At 38.4% G+C, this 19,128-nt stretch overlaps 1 protein-coding gene across 2 annotated transcripts; it reads left to right on the forward strand.

The window, feature by feature from the left end:
- Positions 1-1,614: 1,614 nt before the first annotated feature.
- Positions 1,615-15,929, forward strand: nmt1b (N-myristoyltransferase 1b). Of its 2 annotated transcripts, XM_081392256.1 has the most exons (12): positions 1,615-1,725; positions 1,802-1,901; positions 1,994-2,138; positions 2,214-2,332; positions 3,320-3,411; positions 3,497-3,613; positions 3,693-3,863; positions 3,975-4,083; positions 14,870-15,040; positions 15,137-15,304; positions 15,489-15,626; positions 15,727-15,929. In XM_081392256.1, the coding sequence occupies exons 1-12, from the start codon at positions 1,664-1,666 to the stop codon at positions 15,745-15,747; spliced, it is 1,413 nt and encodes a 470-aa protein (XP_081248382.1). In that variant the 5' UTR covers positions 1,615-1,663; the 3' UTR covers positions 15,748-15,929. The 2 variants fall into 2 exon arrangements, with proteins under 2 accessions (XP_081248382.1, XP_081248383.1); XM_081392257.1 differs by lacking the exon at positions 3,693-3,863.
- Positions 15,930-19,128: the final 3,199 nt, after the last annotated feature.

Raw genomic sequence — 19,128 nt, forward strand, 5'->3', positions numbered from 1 at the left:
GATGCTAGTTTCACAAGAGAGAGTTCAAATGTTAATTTCCAGAAAGGTCCTTTGTCTTCTCAGGGAGAGGTCGTTCCTCAACTAGACTGCCTGGCATTTTCTAATTTCTCAAGTCTTACAAGTGCAAACTGAAAAACACTTGTGTCTTGTTGCAATAATTGGCGTGGAGAGACCACATAAAAGCCACATGGAAAGAGGAAGCAGACGGAGAGAGACTGACTGAGGACTCATGCCTGCTGAAGGCTCTGGACTGGTGAGTTGCGTGTGGAACTATTGTGCACTGAGACTGAGTTTTTTGAAGCGCAGAGAGCTTCTCTCAAAGCGACTTTGTTTTTCGTTTGTGAAAGTGAATAAAAGCAAGAGCCTCAGTAAAAGCCGACCCTGACTTCTTCCTTCCTTATCTTGATATGCGTAACAATAAACTTTCATGATGAAGAACTGCAATGTCATGTCAGTGTGACCGCGATAGAGATGATAATCAAAACCAAACAGATGTTTTAGTTTTTGGCTGACAATTTAAAATTTATATTATTTTCAACCTTATTTTCAATATAAGAGCAATTTATACTTGAATGTGCTAGGCTTCCAGTGTCAGTCGCTTCCAGTTATTTAAAAAAAGTTTTGATGTTCAAATAACGCCTTCCTCTGGCATTAAAAAATAAACAAACGGATATTTTTATATAAATATAAATTTTAAACTGAATTTAAAACCATAAAATTGGAGCTAATTTTGTCAGGTTTGCTGGTTGTAGAGATGATGATGGAGTAAAAGTATAAAGTATCTTCCAGAGATCACTGGAGATTATAGTAAACACAACCACATAAACTTAGATGAGAACGGACAATGGAACACGTGAAACTGAGGGCTTAAATACACAGGGGTTGATTAACTGAAACAGAATAGGTGTTGACTGATAAAGAACCTGCATGCATGGAAACTAACTCGCAAATCAGGCAGGCAAAACGGGAACAGAACACAGAGAAAACAAAACCAAAACAGGCTACACATGACAAATTGAAAAAATGTCAAGAGGGTTACCAACAGTTATGGTTAGGGGTTGGTTAAATTAATTAAATTTAAATAATTTAATTTTAAACAATAAATCATTCCTGAAAATCAGTAATACAAATACAGAGTTGAATAGTTAGTGCTATAAAATAGTACATACTGCTAGTACATACTACAATAGAGTTTTAGAAATGCAGTCCTGGAACTGCAGCCACTGGAATTGCAGTACATGTTACTCATCTTGACAAATTATAGCAAACTAAACCTTTTAGTTTACAAAAAACTTTAAAATCATATTATTTTGTTATGAAGAAAAACACAATAAAAGTATTTTCAAAGTATTTTCAATTTATAAAAGTATTGATAAGGGAAACATATATTGCCCCAGTAAGGCTATTAAATCTAGTTGAAAACAAGTTTATAGGTATTTTAACACATTACCCTTAATTATGCAATCTAATGGTTTAAACATTACTAGTAGTGGCTCTGAAAGCAAGCCTGAAGTGTTACGCTAAGATAAGTGATCATTGTGTGAGGGTGTGGAGGGCAGCTGATTGGTAGATACTCATGTTGGAGGTTGGGTGTCTCCCTCCTGCTCTAACAGCACATTAAGATAAGTTCCTATAGCACAAACACCCACAACTACAGAGCTGAATGATCATTTCACTGGCTGCTCCAATGCCCGAAAACACTTTCATGGCCAAGCAGAAAAGCCTGTAAGTGCTGTATCTATTCATTGTTCTCTCTCTCTCTCAATTCTATTTTATTTTGAAATGTACTGCTTTTAAACAGCTTAGAGGAAAACAGGGGTGCTGAAGGCAAGAAGAAGAAGACAAAGAAACACAAGGACCAAACATGGGCTAAAGAGGGGCCACAGGACCCTTTCGAAATGGTAACTAATAATCTATGTCTGTCTATGTGTATCTTTTTTATGAGATGTATGAGTATATTTACCTGTTTCAAATAACTTCAATTTGTTTCCAGCTGGACTCTCTTCCTGAGGAGAAGCAACAAGAGATTCAAAAAGCCCTGCACCTGTTTTCTTTTGGTCAGGGGCCTCCAAAAAGTCTACTGGAGGCTCATAAGCACACATACCGCTTTTGGGATACCCAGCCAGTCCCTAAGATAGGTATGATGGACAGTGCACAGTTAGAAACAACATTACCTGTGTGCATCTCTACAAATGGCATTCATTCTCTTTTAGATGAGGAAGTGACATCATATGGACCGATTAAGTCAGAGATGCCCAGCGTTCGAGAAGAGTCGTACTCACTGCCACAGGAATTCATTTGGGACACGCTCGACCTGGACAATCAGGAACAGGTGAGAGAAAGGTCTTTTTGAACTAATACAGTCCAAAAATTATTTATTGAACAGATGTGAACAAAAATGTAATTGAAATCCTGGCATGGACAAAGTACACTTTAGCTAAAATATAGATGCCTTGATGAAATAAAAGTTTAAGTACTCTTTTTCATTTTCTAATGTAGTAAAAAATTAAAATTAAACTTAAAAGTACCAAAAGTAAATAAATGATAAGGACTACCCTTGTCAAAACACTTACTAATTATTCATTATTAATATTATATTATCTCTGTAATTATTACAGAAGTAATATACTTTAAAAGAATATATGCAAAATGAATGTTTCCGGACATGTTGCATGTTATTTAAAATTTCAAGGAAAATGTATTAGTTTAAAAGTATACAGTGAAATTAAGAGTGCTTTTTTGACTCACTTAAGAAGAAATTTAGTACACTTTTATATGTAATTTCATAATTACTTGGTGTCTTTGAAATATGGTGACAGTATATTACTGAATGAGGTTTTTATGGTACTGAAATTGTACTGTAAAGTAAAACTTTTAATTTGACCTTTATTTTATTTGACTTTTTAAAAGTAAAAGTGTTAAGTGTCTTTAAGTGTTTTAAGAAACATATGAAAGTGTAGGCCTATAAGTACACGTTCTTTTTAAAATATAATCTTAAGATTTTAAGAGTATTGTAAGTGCACATTCAATATAATTAAGAACATTTATTTTTTATAAGGGTACTGTTTATTATGTTTTTGCTCTTTGGTATACTCCATTCTCCTGCTCAAAATACCTGTTTTAAGAGAAGCAGTCTGATGACACCGCCGCACAGATAGGATAAAGCTTAAATAGATTTTTGCATTTCTGCTTTCCATTTTTCGCATTTCTGCCCATGCACCAGTTGGGAACTACAGGTACTGCAGTAAAAGATAAACGATTATCTTTATCTTCAACCCTGTAACTAGTTTCCTCCTTATGTTTCTCTATGTAATTGTAGCTGAGAGAACTTTGTGATTTGCTGAATGAAAACTACACGGAGGAGGATGACAACACACTTCGTCTGCACTACTCTCCACAGTTCTTGCTCTGGTGTGTTTGATCTCTTAATAGTTACATCAATATGATCACAAACAACTGATCTTATAATTTCTCTCTGTTTTTGCACTTATTGCAGGGCTCTATGCCCCCCTGGAGGGCAATCACAGTGGCAATGTGCAATCAGAGTAAACTCCAGTCAAAAACTAGTGGGATTCATAAATGCCATTCCTGCTACTATGAAAGTATTTGACATGTAAGTGAAGAATTTTTTTCAGTTGGTTAAAATTATTTTAATAATTTTGGTTTATACAAATGACAAAGATGCTCCACAGAGAGCTAAAGATGGTGGAAGTTAACTTCCTCTGCGTGCACAAAAAACTTCGCTCAAAAAGAGTGGCACCAGTCTTAATCAAGGAGATCACCAGACGTGTCCATCAGCAGGGTATATCTCAAGCAGTCTACAGCACCAGTGCGGTCCTACCAAAGCCTATTGCAACCTGCCGGTATGATGGAAATTGTCAGGATGTTTCTCTTACTCCCCCAGACCACCGCTACTGTTTTATTTGTGGTATTGTTTAAAACCAAATTATGTTATTCTTTATGGTTGTTAAAAGGTACTGGCACAGATCGCTGAACCCACGCAAGCTGATTGAGCTGAATTTCTTCTCTCTCACTCGTAACATGACCCTGCAGCGTGCCCTCAAGCTAAATCGGCTTCCTGAGGTCAGACTGCCCTACTGAGTCGCTAATTATTCCTGAATTAATTTAAAATTCTGATTGTCATTGAGTATAGATGTATTATGTCACTGAGTATTTTTTAAAGTAGTACATTGTTTTACAATGTTATGGAATTATTTGAAATTAATTTCTCTATAAGGCATATAGTAGGTGTAAACAGTGATTAACAAGAATAGAAGTATCAATATCTTTCCAAAAATCATAGTAATCCTAAACTGTCTGAAAACTACGGAGCCCCTGAGGGGACCTGTGCAAAAAAATAATAATATAGACTTTCGCGTGCGCACGCGATAGTTTCTCGTGCGCACGAGAAACTTTCGGTTTGCGTTATAGCGTCATTAATACAAATGTGGAAATATGGATGATGTATATATCATTTATGTTGTTGTTTGACATGTTTTGAAGTGTCTATTTTAGCAAAAATCCCAAGCAAGGTGCTATTAAAGACAAGACTTAGAGACATATTTTAGTCACAATTCAAATAATTGTATTAACTTTGAATATACTTTTAATAAACTTTGTATTTGTATGTGTATTGATAAAAAAAATAAACAAGTAATAATATTCTGCTACTGAGATGAAGGAAACATTTTTTTTAAAGAAGTAAAGTTCACAAGATTGCTATTTATCTTGATCAAACTGTTCCGTCATCAGCTCTTCCTCAGTTCCGCACTGCAGAATAAAATAGTCATCCTCTGCTGCAGTTGTACGGATTCTTAAAGCGTTTTATTGCAACTACATTTCATCTTTTTCTCATCAAACAACCAGACTAACGAATGGTTCGACACAACCCGTACAGAAGAGCCTAGACAGGGCTTTCTTCTGTATAGATATACTGTAAATACAGGGTAAATGACGACTGTTGGCCTACCACCCACTAAACATTGGACGTCGGATAGACGTGCAGATCATGTCTATATTGGGTCCGTCGGTCCATGACCAATTCTGGAAATCTATTCGACGTCCAAACTAGGTCCACTATTTGGACGTCCAACCATGACCCAACTTGGACGTCATTTTGACGTTCAACATTGGACCTTTGAACTGGGTAATTTTTTTCGACGTCCAAACTAGGTCCACTATTTGGACGTCCAAAGATTACCCAACTTGGACGTTAGCCTATATTGACGTTCAACATTGGACCTTTGAACTGGGTATTTTTTTTGGACGTCATTTGGACGTCTATGACAGGTGCAGGAAATTTACATGATTATTTTTTTTAACGCAATGAACGCCATTAAAAAAAAAAAAGAGTTTGTCATGTCATTTTGCTGTGTACTGAACCTATGGGCTCCATCCTTGAGAGGCGTACAAAGGTGTGCTACTGTAGCTCAAACAGTAGTGCATTGGCGTTTGTAATGCTAAGATCACGAGTTCGATTCCCAGGGAAAGCAAGAATAAGGTGTGTGTGTGTGTGTGTGTGTGTGTGTGTGTGTGTGTGTGTGTGTGTGTGTGTGTGTGTGTGTGTGTGTGTGTGTGTGTGTGTGTGTGTGTGTGTGTGTGTGTGTGTGTGTGTGTGTGTGTGTGTGTGTGTGTGTGTGTGTGTGTGTGTGTGTGTGTGTGTGTGTGTGTGTGTGTGTGTGTGTGTGTGTGTGTGTGTGTGTGTGTGTGTGTGTGTGTGTCTTTTTTCTTTGAGCGCGTTTTGATTGAGCGCACTGGGCGCGATTATTGTTTGGAAAAGACGCACAGTATCTAATAAAACACACGATCCACAGCAAGCCAACCCCGTCTCCTTCCTTCTTCCCACAAACGAACTTTGGACGGACGTCAACATTAGACGTGCGGAAGACGTCGGAAAAAGACGTCATCTGGCGTCACAGTCTGCACCTTCAAGGGGAGCAAAATTGGACGTGCAAAAACGACGTAGAAAATACGTCGTTTCGACCTGTCTATGCGCAGTGGGCATGGTCGCCCTCGTCCAGCAAGTTTAAAATAATAAAAATAATAATAATAATAATAATAAATTAAGATATAAATCAATATAATTCGTTTTAAATTAAATATTTTAAACAATACAAAAAGGTAATAATTGACTGTATAGTCCTAACGTTCATGCATGAACTGTCATTCAGACTTACTCTCTAACAACCAGAGAACAGAGAACATCAGAGATATTAAAATACATACTCTTCTGATGTAGGCCTTTTTTATTAAAATGTATCGGGCTATAATTTATATCTCAAGGATGCGCGCTTGTGCGTGGCGCACTGAGTCATGTTGAGAGGGAAACACGCATTATATTATTAGGCTAGTCTATATTCAGAAATAGTGTAAAAGACCTGTAAATAAAATACAACATTAACATTATAAACACTATTAATAACATATAGGTTATGCGTATTTTACTTCCCCATAGTCAAATCCTTAAATGAATGATATCAGAAAACAACAAGAAATGAAAAGTAAGTAACCACTTATAATAAAAAAATAAAATAAAAAAATACATAGTAGCCTAGTCTATAAAAATAGCCCATTGTGCCCTTTATTACAAACAACCTTTAGCCTATTTTAAACGCCAAGCCTAAACGAATTTATTTGAATCGAAACTGAAACTATACCGCAAAGTTGGGTTTGCGCATCTTTCGTTCGGTCCAAAGTTTAATACTGAACAGGAATTAATAATCATTTAATAATGAACCGGCTGTGATGTCAAGTTAATGCCAGAAGTGAACCGATGTTGTTAATAGCGCGATTCGCCGGCGCCATCACTTGGATTTGTTCCTCAGTTGGGGAAATAACTTAATACTTTATCGTTTCATACTCTGTCATTCGAAACAGTAGTATATATATATATATATATATATATCTTTATTTGTGTACATTCAAAGTGACTACAAAATGTCATGCCTTTGAAAAAGAAAGAAAACAACATGATGCGGACGTGTAGAACTTTATCCAAGAGCTGTTGTAAAGCCTATAAACAATCTGTTACAGTAATTTTCTATTATATGCAAAAGCTGCTTTGCAACCATATTGTTAAAAGCGCTATATAAATGAAGGTGACTTCACTTGACTTGACTAGAAATCGAAAAATTCAAGCTGTTTATTAAATTTTCAACCTCAGAACGAAAAACGTTTTAGAAATATTGTTTATAAAACGAAAAAGGAACTCTTTTCTAATTTTCTACTTTAAATATTAAATAAAAAAACTATACTGAACGAAAGACACACTGATTCAATTACACTACTAATTGCAGTTTGAATAAAAAAATTAAAACCTTTATCTAAAATGTATATTTTTATATTTTATATAAATTTAAAACATTCTGTCTTTTTCAGACTTTCTTCTGTGAACACAAAAATGTTTTGCAGAATGTTCATTGAACAGTCATCAGCTTTCTTTGTCATCATTTGCTTTCATATTTTTCATACAATGGTTGTAAATGGATACTGAGGCTGCCAATGCCTAATATTCTGCGTAACATCTTTTGTGTTCCTCGGAACACAACTATCCCTTTAAGTTAACTATCCCTTTTATGTTAACTATCCCTTTAATATTTTGTACTTTTTTATGTTAATATTTTGTTTCCCCCATGTTGGCAATGTAATACATACATAAATGATACATACATCATCCATATTTCCACATTTGTATTAATGATGCTATAACGTAAACCGGAAATTGCAACGCGTGAGCACGTGAAAGTTTCTCGTGCGCACGCAATAGTTCCTCGTGCGCACGCGAAAGTTTCTCGTGCGCACGCGAAAGTCTATATTATTATTATTTTTTGCACAGGTCCCCTCAGGGGCTTACGTACGGAGAAACTATCGCGTGCGCACGAGAAACTTTCGCGTGGGCACGAGAAACTTTCGGTTTGCGTTATAGCGTCATTAATACAAATGTGGAAATATGGATGATGTATATATCATTTATGTTGTTGTTTGACATGTTTTGAAGTGTATATTTTAGCAAAAATCTCAAGCAAGGTGCTATTAAAGACAAGACTTAGAGGCATATTTTAGTCACAATTCAAATAATTGTATTAACTTTGAATATAGGCCTACTTTTAATAAACTTTGTATTTGTATGTGTATTGATAAAAAATAAACAACAGGCTAATAATCTTCTGCTACTGAGATGAAGGAAACATTTTTTTAAAGAAGTAAAGTTCACAAGATTGCTATTTATCTTGATCAAACTGTTCCGTCATCAGCTCTTCCTCAGTTCCGCACTGCAGAATAAAATAGTCATCCTCTGCTGCAGTTGTACGGATTCTTAACGCATTTATTGCAACTACATTTCATCTTTTTCTCATCAAACAACCTGGGGTGCGTTCTCCGAAACTACCTTAACGCTACGTCGTTCTTAAGTTGTACCTTAAGAAGTACCTTATCGTTAATACGTGGTTTCCGAAACCTTCTTAGTTAAGTATACCTTCTGTAAGTCATACGTTCGTAAGGTTGGTCTGGAGCGCTCTTAGCTATACCTTATCGCTGCTGACGGTTCATACCGCTAGTGGCCACCACTACGCAAAAAGCTTTTTTACATCGCAGTTTAATTACACATAGAAAATGTTATATGAACATTATAAAATCTGATTTAGTATTAAAATTACATTTTTACTTTACTTTAAAATTTTACACATAAAATACTTAAGTTGTTATCCTACACCCAGTGTATGGAAGTGTTTTCATTAATAAAGTTTCCATACACTAATGGTTGTTAGCTTTTTTAATTACTATCCTAAGGCACATCAGCTGGCGAACCATTTGACAGAAAAGGCTTAGGAGTCTATATAAAGAAAGATGAGTTTACACAAACTTTATAGCTATGGCAGCGAGACAGCGAGTACTTGTTTTAAATCAAAGACGGCGCCGTCCGCGGAGCCAATTAGTGTATGTCAACTACATGGCTGGTGGATAATCAGCATACGTTGTGGAGAACATTAACACACTTATGGCCGTGAGGGTTTGGGATTGCACACTTGCTAAATTATAAACACATAGGCCTACTCGTATTTATTTCTGCATGAACATATTTCAATGAGCCCCGATAAATGCAGTTTGTACTATTTCTAAAACGCTTCTTTATAAAGAACATTGTTTTCTCAATACTTTACCTATACCGCTGTGAAGGAAAGAGCGCACAATCGATCATCGAGGCATCGATATCAACCTATTCAGCGCCTCCACCATGGACAGCGCCTGCTAAGGTCGAACTTAAGAAGGTTTACCTTAAGCAACATCCTAAGGTATAGTTCGGAGAACACACGTAGGAAAGGTATACCTGTAGTTAAGGTGTACCTTTTGAGTCTTCGTAGCGCGCTAAGAGACAACGTTATCGGAGAACGCACCCCAGATTAACGAATGGTTCGACACAACCCGTACCGAAGAGCCTAGACAGGTCTTTCTTCTGTATAGATATACTGTATACAGGGTAAATGACGACTGTTGGCCTACCATGGTCGCCCTCATCCAGTAAGTTTTAAATAATAATAATAATAATAATAATAATAATAATAAATTAAGATATAAATCAATATAATTCGTTGTAAATTAAATATTTTAAACAATAGCTACAAAAAGATAATAATTGACTGTATAGTCCTAACGTTCATGCATGAACTGTCATTCAGATTTACTGTCTAACAACCAGAGAACAGAGAACATCAGAGATATTAAAATACACACTCTTCTGAGTTTTATGATGTAGGCCTTTTTTTATTAAAATGTATCGGCCTATAATTTATATCTCAAGGATGCGCGCTTGTGCGTGGCGCACTCAGTCATGTTGAGAGGGAAACACGCATTATATTATTAGGCTAGTCTATTCAGAAATAGTGTAAAAGACCTAAATAAAATACAACATTAACATTATAAACACTATTAATAACATATAGGCTATGCGTATTTTACTTCCCCATAGCCAAATCCTTAAAATGAATGGAATCAGAAAACAAGAAATGAAAAATAAGTAACCACCTATAATAATAATAATAATAATAATAATAATAATAATAATAATAAATGCATAGTAGTCTATAAAAATAGCCCATTGTTCCTTTTATTACAAACAACTTTTAGCCTATTTTAAACGCCAAGCCTAAACGAATTTATTTGAATCGAAACTGAAACTATACCGCAAAGTTGGGTTCGCGCATAATTCGTTCGGTCCAAAGTTTAATACTGAACAGGAATTAATAATCATTTAACAATGAACCGGCTGTGATGTCAAGTTAATGCCCGAAGTGAACCGATGTTGTTAAAGGGTCATGAAACCCTAAGCCAAATTTTCTGAGATTTTAACACAGGTATGTGTGTTGAACACCACTGAAGACAATGTTAGCATCTGTTAGATTTAATAGTAGGGGGAAAATGGTTAAAATTTAGTTTTTTTCCGCTATTTTCGTCTTCCGGTTTTAAAATCTTCATCGTGTCCACGTCACAGGCTGTGACGTGGCAGAGTACTATAGTACTTTGATGACTCATCCGTGTCTCATAATTATTCATGTGCTGAGTTTTCTTATCCAATGAGAAGACACTTTCTCTTAATTATTCATGACACCACGGGGAACTTTACAATGACAGACAAGACATATCAAACTGTGATATCGCGTAGCTGACGAGAGAGGCAATGATGGGACCCGCGTTTGTTTTCGTGGTGCAAAAGTTCCAGTGCATCTTTCCCCGCGATGCTGCCCGAGCTGGACTCCGGCCATCACCCACGGACACATCTAAATATGTGTGTGTAGCAACCATTCAACGGGAGAATGGTGGACTTCGGCCTTGTACACCAATGCAGGTTTCGTCTTGCCAGTGATGCGGTTCCGAGGATTTTCTATCGCTTCAGAGGTGTGTCGTGTCGTGTGTGTGTGTGTGTGTGTGTGTGTGTGTGTGTGTGTGTGTCTAAAATGTAACCCTGACCGTTTTACATGCCTTTTGTTAAATAATCACCTGTTATTAAAATTTAGATATTTCGATAATACCTCAATTGTATGGAACGTATGCGTGCAAATTTCTGTCACTGTCCATCTTTACTATGTGGGTTTAGGGGGCGCGTAGATCTAGGCTATGTAGCCCACGGAACGTTTTTTTTTTTTTAAGCGGAAAATGTATTATTTTCAAATATATGCCTTTATAGTGTGTATAAACAAATATATATTTTATAATGACATAATTATACATAAACATTATATGTTTTAAATACAATTAGACTTAATGTAGGCAATGTAGCAGGGCATTCAGTTACTTTTGAAAGGACAAAAATAAGGCATCAGTGTATTTCATTAGACTTCAACTTTGCCAGCTATATATATATTTTTTTTTTTTTTTTTTTTTTAGCATTTCCTCACGTTTTACCACTGATTTTTAGTGACAGTCGATATGCATGGGCCATTGCGATGACAGTTTCCCCCTCTCCCCTCTCCCCTGCCGTACCACACCCACTCCCCTCCCTTCTTCTCACAGCCACCACGCCCATTTAAGTTGCATTTTTCAAAAAGATTGTGAGCTAGACTTGAGCTGAAAGAGGGGGGTTTCATGACCCTTTAATAGCGCGATTCGCCGGCGCCATCACTTGAATTTGTTCCTCAGTTGGGGAAATAACTTAATACTTTATCGTTTCATACTCTGTCATTCGAAACAGTAAAATGTATATTTTTATTTGTGTACATTCAAAATGACTACAAAATGTCATGCCTTTGAAAAAGAAAGAAAACAACATGATGCGGACGTGTAGAACTTTATCCAAGAGCTTTTGTAAAGCCTATAAACAATCTGTTACAGTAATTTTCTATATCCAAAAGCTGCAACCATATTGTTAAAAGCGCTATATAAATGAGGTCGACTTGACTTGACCTGACTAGAAATCGAAAAAAGAATGATGACAAAGAAAGCTGATGACTGTTCAATGAACATTCTGCAAAACATTTTTGTGTTCACAGAAGAAAGTCTGAAAAAGCCAATGTTTTAAATTTATATAAAATATAAAAATATAAATTTTAGATAAAGGTTTGTTTTTTTATTCAAACTGCAATTAGTGTAATTGAATCATTGTGTCTTTCGTTCAGTATAGTTTTTTTTATTTAATATTTAAAGTAGAAAATTATAAAAGAGTTCCTTTTTCGTTTTATAAACAATATTTCTAAAACGTTTTTCGTTCTGAGGTAGAAAATTTAATAAACAGCTTGAATTGTTCGATTTCTAGTCAGGTCAAGTGAAGTCGCCTTCATTTATATAGCGCTTTTAACAATATGGTTGCAAGCAGCGTTTGTATATAATAGAAAATTACTGCAACAGATTGTTTATAGGCTATAGGCTTTACAACAGCTCTTGGATAAAGTTCTACACGTCCGCATCATGTTGTTTTCTTTCTTTTTCAAAGGCATGACATTTTGTATTCATTTTGAATGTACACAAATAAAAATATACATTTTACTCTTTCGAATGACAGAGTATGAAACGATAAAGTATTAAGTTATTTCCCCAACTGAGGAACAAATTCAAGTGATGGCGCCGGCGAATCGCGCTATTAACAACATCGGTTCACTTCGGGCATTAACTTGACATCACAGCCGGTTCATTATTAAATGATTATTAATTCCTGTTCAGTATTAAACTTTGGACCGAACGAAAGATGCGCGAACCCAACTTTGCGGTATAGTTTCAGTTTCGATTCAAATAAATTCGTTTAGGCTTGGCGTTTAAAATAGGCTAAAAGTTGTTTGTAATAAAGGGCAAAATGGGCTATTTTTATAGACTACTATGCATTTATTAATATTATTATTATTATTATTATTATAAGTGGTTACTTATTTTTCATTTCTTGTTGTTTTCTGATTCCATTCATTTAAGGATTTGGCTATGGGGAAGTAAAATACGCATAGCCTATATGTTATTAATAGTGTTTCTAATGTTAATGTTTTATTTTATTTACAGGTCTTTTACACTATTTCTGAATAGACTAGCCTAATAATATAATGCGTGTTTCCCTCTCAACATGACTGAGTGCGCCACTCACAAGCGCGCATCCTTGAGATATAAATTATAGGCCGTAGGGTTGTGCCGATGGACGATATCATTGTCCATCGTGATGGCTGACCGACATCACGATGGAGAGCCACCATCGTGATGCCACGCCCCCCCCCCAAATTTGTACCGGCAAAAGTGCGTGTTCAGTGCTGTTCGCGAGTGTCACGAGTCACCACAGCAATCAACTAACCGCTTACGTTTCTGTGGTAAATTCAATTGTAACCTACAGCTCCTGCACTGGGATTCAAGCAGCTGCAGCTTGTTTAAGGTAACGTTAATGGCGAAAATCATTTTAGAACAGCAGCGAAAATGTAAAAGTAGGCTATATAAACTTTAATAAATCCTTTTATTGAAACGGGTGCTTTGCTGTGCAAAGAGACATTTCGAAACATTTCACCCGCTGACCGCTGGTACTTTCACTTTTGCCGCAGACACTTTATAGGCTATATTATAAATGTGTCGTATTGTTGATAATCCGTGCAGATTTCAGTTGACGATTCTGTTTAAAGTTATTAATAACAAAACATGAATGAATGAGAAAGAAAAGAGCAGGATGTGCTTTATATTGAAAAGAAATATTAAAAGTGCGATAAGTCGGATGCTGTGTGCGCGCTCCGAGCACAACACGGACAAACGCTTTGTCTTCGGTTGCGCGCCTAAACTGCCAAATAAACACAGAAAATTTTCAAAATGCCAAGTCGAGTATTCCCGTAAACATAGTAGATGTAAGTAGCTACTATGTGCATTCTCTCTCTGTCTCTCTCCCTCTCTCTCTCTCTCTTTGTGATGGTCAGCACTATTCCGTAGCATTAAGAGGATCCCCCCCCCCCGACGATATCATCGTCCATCGCGATGTTTTACTGTTAACATCGTCAACTGCCAATTTAGGGGACATCGCCCAACCCTAATAGGCCGATAAATTTTAATAAAAAAAGGCCTACATCATAAAACTCAGAAGAGTATGTATTTTAATATCTCTGATGTTCTCTGTTCTCTGGTTGTTAGACAGTAAGTCTGAAGGACAGTTCATGCATGAACGTTAGGACTATACAGTCAATTATTACCTTTTTGTAGCTATTGTTTAAAATATTTAATTTACAACGAATTATATTGATTTATATCTTAATTTATTATTATGGTAGACCAACAGTCGTCATTTACCCTGTATACAGTATATCTATACAGAAGAAAGACCTGTCTAGGCTCTTCGGTACGGGTTGTGTCGAACCATTCGTTAATCTGGTTGTTTGATGAGAAAAAGATGAAATGTAGTTGCAATAAATGCGTTAAGAATCCGTACAACTGCAGCAGAGGATGACTATTTTATTCTGCAGTGCGGAACTGATGAAGAGCTGATGACGGAACAGTTTGATCAAGATAAATAGCAATCTTGTGAACTTTACTTCTTTAAAAAAATGTTTCCTTCATCTCAGTAGCAGAAGATTATTAGCCTGTTGTTTATTTTTTATCAATACACATACAAATACAAAGTTTATTAAAAGTAGGCCTATATTCAAAGTTAATACAATTATTTGAATTGTGACTGAAATATGCCTCTAAGTCTTGTCTTTAATAGCACCTTGCTTGAGATTTTTGCTAAAATATACACTTCAAAACATGTCAAACTACAACATAAATGATATATACATCATCCATATTTCCACATTTGTATTTATGACGCTATAACGCTCGTGCGCACGCGAACTTTGGAGTCTTTGGAGTCCTTTTGAAGATGTGAGAGAAAGTATGTACATCTTTTAACTACACTAATAATCTCTCTCATTATTTTCTATTACAACAGACAACAAAAACTACTGGCCTTCGCCCCATGACTGCGCAGGATTTGCTAGTGGTTCAGGCCCTTCTGAGAGAACATCTAAAGGCTTTTCATCTCTCTCCTGTTCTGACCCTGGAGGATGTTGAGCACTGGCTTCTGCCTCAAGATGGCGTGATTGACACATATGTTGTGGAGGTCAGTATGATGAAAAGGACCTTTCAACTCTCTCATTCAGACATCTATGGTAGCTGTCATGTGATGCATTAATGCCACTCATATGTCTCTATGCAGAGCATGACCGGTACAATAACTGACATGGTGAGTTTCTACACTCTTCCCTCTACGGCTCTGAACCACCCTGTGCATAAAGGGCTGAAGGCAGCCTGTGTTCTCTACTGCATCAGTAAAGCCACCCCTCTGCTGCAGCTAATGGAGGACACCCTTATCATCTGTAAAGCAGTAAGTCAAAGGACATATCAACACAATACAGCTGAATATATCGATTGTGCCTCGTATGAGGATATTTACTGCCCATCTGTCACATCCAAACTACCCTGGCCTATAGAGTCATTATGGTTCTTTTAATTGTTTAATAGTTTGTTCTGGTCTCATGACTTATTGTGCTGTCCGTTTGTCTGTTCAGAGGGGGTTTGATGTGTTCTCTGCAATGGATGTAATGGATAATAAAGCTTTTTTGGAGCCACTTAAGTTCAGAATGGGAGAGGTACACAAACAGTATTACCTCTACAACTGGAGATGCCCTGAAATATCCCCAGACAAGGTAATCAAACATTCTGTGATAGTTTAAATTTCTTTTTCTTCTTCGTTCTTTTGAAGGAAAAGTGATTTAATTAACTGATACTGTGTATTCTATGTTTCAGGTGGGTGTTGTGCTGAAGTAATGGCAGTTTGCGCCACAAATGCGCAGCGAAATGACATAAGCACAAAACTCAAATAGCACACTTTTCTTAAATATTAAATAAATCCTCATTTCTCTATCTGAAATTTGCATCCATGTGTTTATTTAATGAACAAGCATTGAAAATGTTGTTTAAACCCTTGCCAATAAAGATCTGTAATGCTTATTTGGATTTTACAAAATTATCTTTAAAATACAGTATCCTAGTTTATATTAAATTCTTTGAATGAGCAGAAAACCATAAAACTATAGTACTGACATCTGTTTCGTTCAAGCTGCCAGAACTGGGTTACTAATACCTATTAAAATCTCTGTGTAACATATAAAAACATAATGGAGAACTTTATCAATATTATAAAGAAATAAACACGCTACATACACAGAAAAGAAAATGGAAACACAAATACAATTGCGTTTGGATCATGTCGCGCAACATATGCGTCCACAAATCGAATTCCATTTCAAGGGAACTCAAGCTGCGTCGAAACGCCATGGGAACGCCCCTGTGTGATTGCGTCATGAAGCACGAATGGAATCAGTCCAAACATCATAGGCAGGTGACTTCATCAACCAGGAAACTATAAAGCACCCCTGAATCATAACAGCGCTAGCTTCTGTGCCTTCAGCAAGCACACTGTGTGAATCATTGTATGAAAAGTGTTTTTGTCTGTCCTTGGTTGCTACTAGGCAGGAGTTTTGTCACATATATTCATTATATAAAAAAAACTATATAAATGGCGAGCAAACAGCAATATAGGAAGTGTGTACATCCCTGCACTCGATATCTCATGGGTGGGGATACACACAAACTATGTGTTGATTGTTTGGGAGTGCAGCATGCCCAGTCAACTCTCGAGGGGCCTGATTGTGAGCATTGAAGAACCCTGCGCTACCGCCAATTGCTCATCAAGGAGGGCGGTTCGGTTCGCGCTCCCTGAGGCTCAGGTCCCACTCCTGCCAAGGCAGACGTGGGGTTCGCAAATGAATCTGACAGCGGGGTTTGAGACGGGCCCAGCCCTATCTCAGCCTTCACCTGTTCCAGTGCCTCAGTTCAGGGTTCCGCCCAGGCTGAGGCCCCGATACTGCAATTATCCAGTTCTGAGGAGCTGGATGTTATTAGTATCGGTACAGGAGATACTGAAGACTCGTCACTTCAGTCTCCTGCATGTGAGGAGCTAGTGGAGGTTTTGACTTGTGCTGTAGAAAAATTAAGCATCAAGTGGCCTGCGGATAAGCAAGAATCAAGGCAGAAAAGCAAACTAGATGAACGCTTTCTGCCTTCCCACATGCAGCCTCCACGCCGGTGCTTGCCGTTTTTTCCAGACCGCCACACTGAGGTGTCGAAGTCCTGGAAAAAGCCGGTTTCGTACCGTGTGTTTAGTCCCCAAACATCTACATATTCCAATATACATGGGTCTAGACCACAAGTTTATGGGGTGATGCCCAGGGCTGAAGAGACGCTTGCGAGCCATTCTTTAAAGCACCGGCATTACCCTCCAAGCCAGAAGGCTTTATCTCTCCGTGCCACCAAGGAGACGGCCAAGTCAGTGGGCTGTTCTATGGCAGCCCAGGTGGCTACGGACATCTTTGTCTGAGCCTCACAGGAATGAAAGAAAGAGAAAAATCGTTCCTTCTGGATGACCCGCTTTACCCTGCTGGCCTATTCGTTGAAAAAAAGCAGGAGGCGGCGTTCCAAAAATTCCTGTCACTCCTTGTTCATGTCTCTGGGACTGCTGGGCGGGAGCAGTCCCGGCCGTCGACCAGCTCCTCACAGCAAAAAGTGTCGCGTCTTGCGCTCCCCCACAAAAAGAATGGAATGCGGCGCTCTCAGGCGAAGTCTTCCAAGGGCAAAATGGATCTGAGGACCATTATTTTTGCGAAGAAGGCTTCATCTAAGAGGGTAGTAGAGCTTCTGAGGGTAGACCCCACCGAGAGAATACTAATTTCATCTCATTATAGCCAATCTCGCCTTTATGCCGGGGCGTTGAGGGTCCCAGCGAGTGTTTTCCCAAGCGGCGCTCACTCCGAGGAGGGGCCTAGAGCAGTCAGACCAGTTGTTCCCTGCCGGTGCGCCGTTACAGGGCACTGTGTCTGTTGCTAGGAATACTCCAGAGGCCAGTCGTGAGAGACTGGTACCCTTAGTAGATTTTCTGGCAGAGTGGAAAAGTCTTCCAAATATATCTCAGTGGGTCCTGCAGACGATCGAAAACGGTTACGCTATTCAGTTCAGGTCTCGTCCACCACGATTCAGAGAGGTCCTGCCCACAGTGATGGGCTCCGAGCAGGCTCTGGTAATGGAACAAGAGGTAAAAGCTGTTCTGCAAAAGGAGGCTGTAAAACGGGTTCCTCCTCCCAGCAGGGAGTCCGGATATTATAGTCGGTACTTCATTGTCCCAAAGAAGGATGGATGGTTGTGTCTAATTTTAGATCTGCGCCTGTTAAATGGCTCAGTAGGGAAGCTCAAATTCAAAATGCTCACTCTCAAGCAGATCGTGTCACAAATCAGATCCGAGGACTGGTTTGTCACGATAGATCTAAAGGACGCATGCTTCCATGTATCCATCCTTCCACAACACAGGAAGTTCCTGAGGTTTGCTTTCGGGGGCGAAGCTTACCAATATTGTGTTCTTCCTTGCCACCCTGCACGTTCACAAAGTGTAAGGAGGCAGCTCTGGCTCCGCTGCGACTCCAGGGCATTCGTATACTGAACTACATCGACGATTGGATGATTCTAGCTCAATCGGAGCATCAGAAGGTTCAGCATCGAGATGTCGTTCTCCCTCACATCAAAAAGTTGGGGTTGAGGTTGAATGCCAAGAAAAGTGTGCTATCGCCACTACAGAGGACCACTTTTCAGGGTGTGGTATGGGATTCGACAACGATGCAGGCACGCCTGTCTCCTGCTCGTATTGCTTCGATTCTCTTAGCCGTGAAACAAGTGAAGCTAGGCCAGCCGCTCACTGTAAAGCAGTTTCAGAGACTGTTAGGTCTGATGGCAGAAGCAGCTAACATTATACCATGCGGTCTGTTGTTCATGAGACTGTTGCAGTGGTGGCTCAGGACCAAGGGGTTCTCCCCGAGGGGAAACCCTCTCCGCATGATCAAGGTCACGCGGCGATGCCTTCGTGCCTTAGTCATGTGGAAAGAACCTTGGTTCCTGTCCCAAGGGCCCGTGCTGGGAGCTCCCTGTCATCGCGTCACGCTAACAACGGATGCCTCCCTCACGGGTTGGGGGGGCGAGGTCTGTGACAGGACCATCATCTATCGTGGCATATAAATTGCCTAGAAAGGTTGGCAGTGTTCCAGGCTCTGAAACACTTCCTCCCAGACCTGAGGGGCCATCATGTGCTTGTTCGGTCAGACA

The sequence above is a fragment of the Scardinius erythrophthalmus genome (genome assembly GCF_964197995.2).
Source record: "Scardinius erythrophthalmus genome assembly, chromosome: 18".
Taxonomy (NCBI): Eukaryota; Metazoa; Chordata; class Actinopteri; order Cypriniformes; family Leuciscidae; genus Scardinius; species Scardinius erythrophthalmus.